This window comes from Triticum urartu, chromosome 2A (genome assembly GCF_056163025.1).
Source record: "Triticum urartu cultivar PI428250 chromosome 2A, HENAU_Tu73, whole genome shotgun sequence".
In the NCBI taxonomy this organism is placed as follows: domain Eukaryota; kingdom Viridiplantae; phylum Streptophyta; class Magnoliopsida; order Poales; family Poaceae; genus Triticum; species Triticum urartu.
This window is the reverse complement of record NC_141874.1, coordinates 658734132-658744223: the sequence shown is the minus strand read 5'-3', so window position 1 is coordinate 658744223 and position 10092 is coordinate 658734132. Positions and strand designations below refer to the sequence as shown.

General features: G+C 47.1%; 2 protein-coding genes across 3 annotated transcripts; both read right to left on the bottom strand.

The window, feature by feature from the left end:
• Positions 1–695: 695 nt before the first annotated feature.
• Positions 696–4389, bottom strand: LOC125539525 (trimethyltridecatetraene synthase). Its single transcript, XM_048703001.2, has 3 exons — positions 4220–4389; positions 1693–2662; positions 696–1439 (listed from the first exon to the last, which is right to left on the bottom strand). Exons 2-3 carry the CDS (start codon positions 2605–2607, stop codon positions 804–806), a joined length of 1551 nt encoding a protein of 516 aa, XP_048558958.1. The 5' UTR covers positions 2608–2662; positions 4220–4389; the 3' UTR covers positions 696–803.
• Positions 4390–4536: 147 nt separating this feature from the next.
• On the bottom strand, positions 4537–9620 carry LOC125539526 (uncharacterized). Of its 2 annotated transcripts, XM_087544795.1 has the most exons (6): positions 9130–9620; positions 6896–8854; positions 6624–6827; positions 6159–6251; positions 5613–6072; positions 4537–4877 (listed from the first exon to the last, which is right to left on the bottom strand). In XM_087544795.1, exons 1-5 carry the CDS (start codon positions 9532–9534, stop codon positions 5641–5643), a joined length of 3093 nt encoding a protein of 1030 aa, XP_087400921.1. In that variant the 5' UTR covers positions 9535–9620; the 3' UTR covers positions 4537–4877; positions 5613–5640. The 2 variants fall into 2 exon arrangements, with proteins under 2 accessions (XP_087400921.1, XP_087400922.1); XM_087544796.1 differs by lacking the exon at positions 6624–6827.
• Between the last annotated feature and the right edge of the window lie 472 nt (positions 9621–10092).

The following is a 10092-nucleotide window of genomic DNA, read 5'->3' as shown; positions in this document are numbered from 1 at the left end:
GTAAAACCAAATGGTGTAGAAATTAGATGAGACTTAGTTAATTTTCATCTAGATTAGAGCTAGCCACGCCCTTCCATGTTAAGCACTTTAATGGAAGCATCAGAACGAGATAAATGGTGACGGAGATCGATGGAAGCATCAGAACTAGATGGTGGAGCGGTGTTTCATCTCACACTTTAATGGCGGCGGAGATCGATGGCATGGCGCTGTGGAGATTCGGCGTTCGATGTGCGGAGATGGGCTCGCGCAGGAGGAGGTTGCTGTCTGGCGTCATGATGACGTCGATGGCTGAGTGGCCAGACAAGGTAGAAGCCTCAGTATGATCTGAAGACCTGTGGAAGATGGCGGCGACGACACACGAGTGCGTCTGACCGGATTGTGCCCCAGACCCGGTATGTGGCTCGGCTGGGGCCTCCGAATGAGTTTCGGCTTTCGGGTTTTGATGTTAGGTTTAGGTGAGTGGTTTGGGTAGTGGCCCAGCTAGCACCCCTTCATCATTTTGGATAGGAGTAACGGCATATGTTGCCAAGATGGTGGATTCAGGCATATTGTTGTAATACTTTGTAAGGTCTTCGAGAATAATCAATAAAGTGGCCGTATGCACCTCCCAGATGCAGAGGCCGGGGGTCATCCTCCTTTTCTAAAAAAAATGAGAAGATTATATAGACGTCAAATGCCCCTAGTTAGCAAGCATCTTATGGACAAGCATCCATCGAATCTTCCCATTATTTTTCCACATGACTCTACGCAACACAAGAACGCAATACGAGACTTGGGAAGCACAAGAAGCGGACAACAATACCCTAATGACCCCTTGCGTAGAGGTGGCCCTGGAGCTTGGGTTTCATCACGACCTGTAGCGGGAACTTGCGCGGGGTCGACAGGCCGAAGATCTCCTCCATGCTCAGCTGATCCGTCGTCACGCCATCGGGGAGCTTGCACACAAAGCCGTGCAGCAGGTTGGCGAGGCTCACATGGATCACCTTCAGTCCCAGACTGTATCCGGGGCACATCCGCCGCCCGGACCCAAATGGCAGCAGCTCGAAGTCATGCCCCTTGATGTCGATCTTGCTGCCGACGAACCGTTCCGGTACGAACTCCTCCGGCGAATCCCACACTGCCGGGTCACGGCCGATGGACCACACGTTGATGAGCACGCGCGTACCAACGGGGATGTTGTAGCCACCGACGGAGGCGTCCTCACGGGACAAACGGGGTGCCAGCATGGGCGCCACCGGGTGCAGCCGCATGGTTTCTTTGACGATGGCCTCCACATAGGGAAGGCTGGGGATGTCGTCCTCCGTCACCCATCGTTCTCGCCCCACCACACGGTCCAGCTCCTCTGTGGCCTTGGAGAACACCTCGGGTTTCTTGAGCATCTGCGACATGGCCCACTCCACTGTGATCGCCGTGGTTTCCGTGCCACCGGCGATGAGATCCTGCATGTGATTAAAGTAGTTTAGTGCAATTAATGATTCAGAATTAGTATCAGCATAACCTGATAAGTTCCTTTAATTAATATGCATTTTTCTGGAACCTCTCTAACAGAAAAGTTTTTTTTTAAAAACTGTAAAAGGTCAACGGGTAACCCGTCCTCCGGGAGCTCCCTTGCAACTGGCCTTTCCTGGCCGCCAATCTGCCCTTCTGGCTCGTATACTGATTACTGAATAACGGAAAGATCGACGGACTGACCTGAATGAAAGCTTTGACGCCATTCCGGTGGAGCTTGACCTCAAGATTTGGGTCGCCGGCTATCTCCAACAGCACGTCAACCATGTCCCGTGACACGAAGTTCTCGCCCTGGAGGCGCCGCCGCTCGTTGTGGTCGTCCAAGACATGTTCTAGGAATCGATCGAACTTCTTGCTCAGCTTCTTCATCCTCCTGACGTACCCCTGAAGGTCCATCCAGTCGAGCCATGGGATGGAGTCGCCGATGTTGAGCACGCCGTTGAGGAAGAAGAGCTCGTCTATCATGCACTTGAACTCCTCCGGCGCCATGGTCGCCGAGCCGTCCTCGCCCGCCGCCTGCTTCTCCAGGTACTTCCTGCCCAGCACCATGCGCGAGATGACGTTCAGGCTCAGGGTGGACAGGTGGTCCTTGAGCAGCACGAGGCGCCCGGAGGCCTCGTGCAGGCCGCACAGGACGGCGCGCGTCTCCTCGCGCCGGATGTAGGCGTACGACTCGAGCCGCCTCGCGCTGAAGAGCTCCGCAAGGCACACCCTGCGCGCCTGGCGCCAGTGCGCGTTGTACGGGGACCATGTGATGGTGCTGTTATCGTAGCCGGTGTACTTGCCGGCGGCGGTCCTGGGCCGGTCGGTGAACACCACGTCGTGGGTCTTGAGGAAGAGCTTGGCCATCTCGGCCGAGGAGCCAACAACGACAGGGAAGGACCCGAAACGGAGCTGCATGAGCGGGCCGTACTGCTTGGAGAGCGCGTGGATGGAGCGGTGCGGGAGTGCACCTATGAGGTTGAGGTTGCCGATGATCGGCCATGGCTTGGGGCCAGGCGGGAGGTTGCACGTGCCTTTGCGGCGGAAGACGGCCTTCAAGAAGAGAATGGTGGCGAGCACGACGGCGAGGAAGGGCGCCCATGGTGGTAGCTCCATTGAGATTTGAGAGTGGGTGGTGTGGTGTCCGAGCAATTCTTGAGCTTCTGACCTCCTGTTATTAAGTGGGCGGCTAATTAAGTGACCGATCAACCGCTAACGAGCCATTGCAGGTGTTAATTCTATAATAATGTACTCCCTCTGTAAACTAATATAAAAATGTTTAGATTACTACTTTAGTGATCTAAACGCTCTTATATTAGTTTACATAGGGAGTACTCCTTAGTCAGCGGTTGATAATTAACTACGCCCTCTCTTAGTCTTGTGCCAGTTTCCTTCTAAAAATTAGATGAAGTCCCAAGCACACGCATGCATCCTGCATCATGGTGTAATACGTCTGCCTATGCGCGAGAGCATCAATCACCATACGTCCGCTGCAGGTTCTGACGTAATTAGTTGTGTTCTTGTGATAGCTTAACGTTAATGAGGTCCGAAAGGAATTTATTCCATGACCTTCCAACTGTCTATTACGACAAGTTTTTCTCAACTTCGACGAGGGATGGGTGATGAAGGCAATGCGCCTTCGGACCGCTCTGCTTGTAGTCGTCGTTAGGTGGTATACGGATAATTTTTTATTTGTGGTGCTCCGTGTACTCATGACAGATAATGAATTGATCGAAAGGAGTCCCGCAAAAAAAGGTTTAGGAAATTAGCCCACTAACCAACAAGAAAGCATCTCCAGATCCAATATGAGAACTAGTCCTTCTCCCAAATCTATAATCCCTCAAATAATTGGAAAGTTATCCCCTCATAGCTTACCCATTTGGGTCAAATAAATTGGAGCAAAAAGAAACAAATCATCCTCAAATCCATTTCTCTTCGTCTAAGCCGTATTCATGGCGCAGCCACCAATGCGCCGCCCCGATTAGACCTGCCCGGCTATAAAGGCACCACCCCGCCATGCCAGAGCCAAACCATAGGCGCGCCGCCCTATTTTCCTTCGGATTATACCCCAACTCGCGCCGCTTGCCAACGAGCACCCCGCCATCCATACCATGGTGTGCAGCCACCAGACATACCACACCAAGCTCTCCGACGCCCGTCAGGCCAAATCACGACGGAGGTGGTTGTGGGCCGTCGCCGCATTCGCCGAGCCGAGCTCCAAGGAGGAGGAGGTTGAGGAGATGGGGGGAGGAAGCGTTGAGGTGGAGGGCGGTGCATTAGTCTTGTGTCAGTTTTCTTCTAAAAATTAAATGATGCATCACGCATGATGCAATAGACAGACGCATCATGCATCATCACTGAATATCTCTAACGGCTTGAATTTGTCTTTTCTGACACTGTTTACATTTGGATTTTGTTTGTATTTTGAGTTCGGATCTGAAATTTTAGGGGTTGTGGACACATATGTTGTAAACATTCACGAATGTTTTTTGAAGTTTTCAAAAATCTTAAATTTGAAAAAAAAATGATAACACGGGAGCATGCAAGAGTTGAGTGCATTTGAACTCGAGAGCAGAAACTCCACGTCTCGTACCTTTGCAGAAGTTAGGCAATATATATACAGCATACGCTATTTCCTCTACATACATGATATAGAAGGGTTGTGTTAAGGTGCGACTGTAAATTAGCATAGAAGCATGTGTTCCTAAATAAAATAGCATCGTATTACCTTGCTGTCAGAGGACGAAACACTGTTGGTCTTAGGGCGTGAGAGGATTCATTCTTAATGTGAACTTCCACTTCTACGTCCGAGCAAATGTTAGAATTGTGATGTAGTTTAGTACTCCCTCTGTAAAGAAATATAAGATCGTTTAGATCACTAGTACATCATAAAACTTGAAGATAAAATGCAGATACAATTAAGGTATTCTCAAAATCTTACACTGGTGTTTTAGAAATCATCTTGTTAGCATACGTCACAATCTCAACTTAGATAATGCAGGAATATAGAAATAGGCTATGGCACTAATAATTCCCTCAGCCAAATTATTTAACTAGGATATGGCTGGCAACTGAAGAAATGCCGTGATGTCATTTCAGCGACATACTGTGAAGCTTGAACGGAATTTCTTGCCAACATCGGTAAGATTTGCTAAAATTCGGGTAACATCCCATTGTCATCACATATACATAGGCAAAACAAGCTTAAGTTCTCAGTCCTACATATCAGGATAAATAACTAGTTACCCTCTTACGACAACGGAAAAAACATGACAAGAGATTGCACATCTAAAACTAGGATCCATAGATACGATTGCAGGATCAGCAAGCTAAAGGCAGAAACAATTGCAGGTATGTACTCCAAGCATCAGCCAATCAGGTCCAATCTGCAAAACAAGAACAAGTCAAAGAAAATAAATGCCCAATAAGTCAAAAGGTGCAGAGTGAAAAAAGAAATGTTGAATGTGCTTTTTGGAGAAAGAAACATCGATGCATGTAGAGTTTTGACTATCAAGTCCTTTTTATGCTTGTAAATTTCATGGAAAGGATTATTTTTGCGACGGTTGCAAAAGGAGATGTTCAGTGCTATAAAATGTTGCTGGTTTACACCACAAAATTTGTTCATTTAGAGCTAACAAATGCTCTTTTCCGCATAAAAATCTACAAGCATATAAAAACTACAACAGTCATGTGCATAACATTTATTCCAGAATTTTTTTTGACACTTAATTATTATTATTTCGATCAAAACATTTAATTATTATTATTTTACTGTTTACCACAGGAGCATGTGAGCTCAGGTGTCATTTCCCTGCTTTCAGTAAATGGCATACTCTTGAAAAAAAAGTTCAGTTTTTTTTTATTTCATGCCTCCGCGATTAAGGAGGCATATTTGGGCATTTCAGATGGCATTACCATCTCACTGAGTCAGTTCATTATGCGGGGAAGGGTGACATTGCCCTGAGTAAACAATTTACAGCTGCAAAACATCATCAAAGCTCGCTTCATTTCATTCCTCGCATGGCATGTAACAAGAAAAGGTCGGGTTCAGATACTTGGTCACAAGTCAATAGCAGCTACATATCTCCCACAGCCAAATCAGTTTACTGAAAGGATATTACCTGTTGGAAACTTGGTTGTACCGCTGGTTCACCCATTTCGATTTGGTAAGCCACCAGTTGCCATCATCTTCTGCATAGCACTCATTGCATTCGTCACTCTCGCCAAGTCCTCCTGCAGCTTTCTCTGACTTTCCTCCATCGCTATCACCTTCTTCCTTAGAGCGGCTGCCTCATCTTCAGCCCTTCTTTTATCCCTCGCAGATTCCAAGACTGCACTTTCCTGGGAGTTTTTGGGGCGACTTTCCTCTGTTACTACCACCTTATTTCTCAGTGTGGAGACTTCATCTCCAGCCTTTCGTTTGGCCCTCGCAGCTTGCATGGCTGACCTTTCCTGCAGGTCTTTGGGAGAGGGCCCAGGTGTATGCCTGCGTGCACTAACCCTCCTGTTTGCACCGATGGCAGGCGCATAGTCGTCTCCTGAGCCTTCTGGACTCTCAAGAGATGGGTCACAAGATCTTGACTGCACAGTGAGCAAGGGCAGATTGTTTTTTCATTCAAGTAATGTATGAATAAATCATCCAGATAGAAAACAAATAAATAAGAGACCTCTTCCTGACGCATCCGCGCAAAGCTCTTGGATCCGGTTTTATTGATATAGGTTGATTTGGCTCGAGAAGCTTTAGATGCAGCACTTCTGGCCTGTGTTTAAAAGCATATATCAATCATCCAAATTATCCAAAATGTTTACTCCCTCCCGTTTCAAAATAGATATCTTTTCAGAGTTGGGCAAAGAATTAAGTTTTGGTGAAATGTCTATATTGCCCATCTCTTTCTTCCTCCATTAATTACCATTTTTACACCAAAGCAAGGTATGCAAGCACAAGAGGAGTTAACTATCTCTTTTCTGCTGACATTGATTAAGGGCAAAGTAGAAACACAATGACTTAAATTGCATTGTAAGTGTAGAAGTACAAGTATTTTGAGAAAAAATGGAGGCAAAGAGGGCATCTATTTTGAAATGGAGGTAGTGGTACATTGTTAAAACAAATGAAAGAGAATGCACAGCACTACCTTTGCCTTTTCGGTATTCCAATATGCAACAAGGACTCGCCATTGTTCTTTTGAGACACGAGGATCTCGATCAGCAAGGCGTTCCTCTTGGGTTGTATGAGAATCATAGTGTTTCCGTTTTAAATAAGATTTCCAAACCCGCCACTTGTTTCTTATTGACCTCAGGACCGACAACTCATGAGGTGGATCAACATCAAATTTAAGCTATACCAAAGAACAAGGAGTGTGAAAAAAGTTAACAGGCAGGGAAAAGACCAACTAGCAATGAATACCTTAACAATGTGCCACATAACATCCTTGTTCTCCTTTGGAATATTTTTCCAACTTATATACGTGAGAGGTGCCAATATTCCATCTCGTGCTAGTGCGCCTAGAAAGTTAATCAACATGTTTGCATTTACTCCAATTGGCAGGCCCGAAGTGTTCAAGGAGACTGGCACCCGTACACCCTCAGGCAAGGTCCACATTTTGACACAAAGATTACCTCCTGCTTTGTGTCCCTTTTTACCTTGTTGCTGCTCCTCAGAATCAGTTATATCGTGCAGGGATACCTTATTGGAACCCTCAGGCATCAGACGGTCATGAAACACATTATATTTCTTCTTGGCAAGGGCCCTTCTGACCTCTAGAGGTAATAACCGACAATAATTCCGCGCAAAATGCTCAGGGTCAGACATATCAGTATTTGAAGGAGTTCTTGTTAAATCAAGGTCATCTAGTTCATCAGAGATTTCTTGAGGCAACTTATGCGCAGACGGTGTGCTAGGGTAAAGACCAGCGCTCATTCTATCAGTGTCTGGATAGTCAGAATCAGACATGCTTTCATCTGGAGATACAGCATCATCGTTCTCACTTTCTACAGATTCAGTGTCTGTCATGGCAACTGACACTTCACAATCTGGAGAGGCAGGACACTGCTGAAGAGGCTCCCATTCAACTGATTCGTCATCCATAGCATCTGCTGGCACTTGGACATTAGGACCAAAATCCTGCAAGTCACCAGGATCACTTTCTAGAGGTTCATTTTCTATAGCACCAGCTGAATCTTTGGCCAGACGTTTACTACGTCTAAGCAGAAGCCCTGCATTTGATGAAGCTATTGAGCCTTTTCTATTCTTCTTCTGAGTCCAACCACTAGTCTGCTTGGAAACATTAACTTCAATCTGCTCCTTCTGGGTTTCCTCATTAGTGCATACATTTTTCTGTTTTAGATCAGCCAGCTTATTCGGAGATGTAACCTGTTCCCTCTCCTTAAGAGTCGAGGTGTTGCCAGGCCTCTCATTAGCCTTACTTTGATGCTCAAAGTCGACATGGGTTCCAAGACTACGGCTATCAGAGGTCTGTCCTTCTGCCTGCTGTATAATGTGGTTCAGTGGTTCTATATGTCTCTTCTTGCCAATAGTCTTAGCATTAGCTAACTTTGATTTGTTCTGCTTGCTACTACACGGTGCAGTAGTCTTCTTTATAGGAAGAGAGCACATGGCTTCTCTATTAGTTGCAGGATTGATACGCTCACGAATTGCCTGATTTGTGGTCGATGTCTTTCTCTTCTCTACATTAACAGAGTTGGGTTCAACAGCGCATCCAGTTGGCCGAATGCTCTCCCTCGAAACTGTTTTATTGATCATCTCAGTAGATGCCTCTTCTCCGTGTTTTGCTTGGTTGACAGGTGGATGAACCACCCCATCAAGATCCAGACAGTATAACTGACTGCCTTCTGCATGACTCTCATAAAAAGGCTGTTTGTGCACCTGCTGTATGATCTGAGCAGGAGTCTCCGTATGCCTCTCCTCTATACTTACAGTCTGGGGGCTAACAGAGCATCCGACTCTCTGGTTTCTATGAGTTGCAGTAGCCTCATCTATCAGTTCAGTATGTCCCGCCTCTCCATAAACTTCATGGCTGAGAAGTCCATCCTGCATCTCCTCTGAATGAGTGACTTGATGCAAGTGTGCCAGCTGTGCTCGCTTTGGCTGCATAGTGTAACTAGGGTGCTGATCATTTACATGATCTCTGACCTCATTTAGAGGCAAAGCTTGTCTCTCCTCGTTGCCTACAATACGACGGCCAAGGGGCGGTCGATTTCTCTGAAGGCTATTATTTGCAACAGTCTCGTTAGCCACAGGTATATGTTCTCCATCAATCATATGATCAGTATACCCCTGTTGTTCATCAGGTTCTGCTCGTGGTAGCCCTGCGCGCATTGCATAACTAGGACGCTCTTGCCATTTCTGCATCACAGGAAAAGGGAAAAGAAAGGTGTGCACTATTTAGGGAAAAAGGTCGATGGATCATCCAGATCTCCAACCAACTGAGCTAGACACAGTACAGAGTATATGAGATCATGAAATGAGGAGGAGAAGGCTCTTTGTTCTACAATCTACACATATAGTATAAACCAGCGTGAGATGAAGATGATAAGTAGATTCCAATTGAATTGCAATTTTTTCGACTATGCGCAATACCAAAATCCACAACCCAACATAATCGAGAAGTATATATATACCTCCCGAGCAGCAACAATCGGTGGGACAGATGCGGCGGCGAGCGGCACGACGGCCGCCTCGGCGGAGGAGAGGATGTAGTTCCGAAGGCGCGCGGAGTCGACGGCCAGCTCGGCGCCGCAGAGCGGGCAGGCGCAGCGCGATAGCCCGACCGGCACACTGAGGAGCTCGCCGCAGGCGCCGCACGGAAGCCTGGCCCCGCGCGCGCCCGCGGCGCCTCGCGGCAGGGGCAGCGCCCTCCGCCGGGGCCGCGGCATGAGCTCCGGAGGGAGCGACTGCGCCGTGCCGCAGTCGGGGCAGACGAACTCCGTCAACCCCCGTTCCACCTCCAATGTCTCCTCGCACCCCGCGCAGCGCACCTCCAAGAACTCCTCTGCCGCCGCCGTGGCTAGCGGCGGTGGCGCCATTGCCTTGGAGCTAGGGCGTGATTTCTATTTCGGCGGCGGGGGGAGGAACGCCGATGGCTGGCACGGTCATACTCTCACACACTAGTTTAGGCATGGGCTAAAATATTGGCTACTAAAACCTCCCGTAAAGTTTCCAATAAATCATTTTTTAAAACACAAGTTCATATATGAACGCAAATGCACACACTACCCCTGTGATCACCTACGAGAAACTGAGCTGGCACATCATTTTAGGATTGACAAAGTCATCGTAGTCGACATGAACGTCTCGTCCACTGAGCGCACACGAGGGCTGAAATATATTTAGAAAATTGCGAGCACCGGATAGGGAAAACAAAGTGGAAACTTCTCACTTTTCTGGCAGAAAAATGGAAACAAAGAGGCAAAATGAAAATGAAAGTGAAAATTAAAAAAAGGAATTTTTATGCGGAGGGAAACAAAATAGAAGTTCATTTTCCGGCGGATCAGACATGAAAATGAAAGCTTCCATTTCCGTGAATATGGAAAAAAAATCGTTTTTATCGACCTATGGATGCTTTGTAGCCTAACCATCAAATA

Bases quoted from the DNA above. Each gene is read 5' to 3' on its own strand.
- LOC125539525 (XM_048703001.2), bottom strand. From the start codon at position 2,607: ATGGAGCTACCACCATGGGCGCCCTTCCTCGCCGTCGTGCTCGCCACC. The intron at 1,440-1,692 runs GTCAGTCCGTCG...AATCACATGCAG, and splicing joins GCGTCAAAGCTTTCATTCAG to GATCTCATCGCCGGTGGCAC.
- LOC125539526 (XM_087544795.1), bottom strand. From the start codon at position 9,534: ATGGCGCCACCGCCGCTAGCCACGGCGGCGGCAGAGGAGTTCTTGGAG. The intron at 8,855-9,129 runs GTATATATATAC...CCTGTGATGCAG, and splicing joins CGATTGTTGCTGCTCGGGAG to AAATGGCAAGAGCGTCCTAG. The intron at 6,252-6,623 runs GTAGTGCTGTGC...TTTTAAACACAG, and splicing joins GGAATACCGAAAAGGCAAAG to GCCAGAAGTGCTGCATCTAA.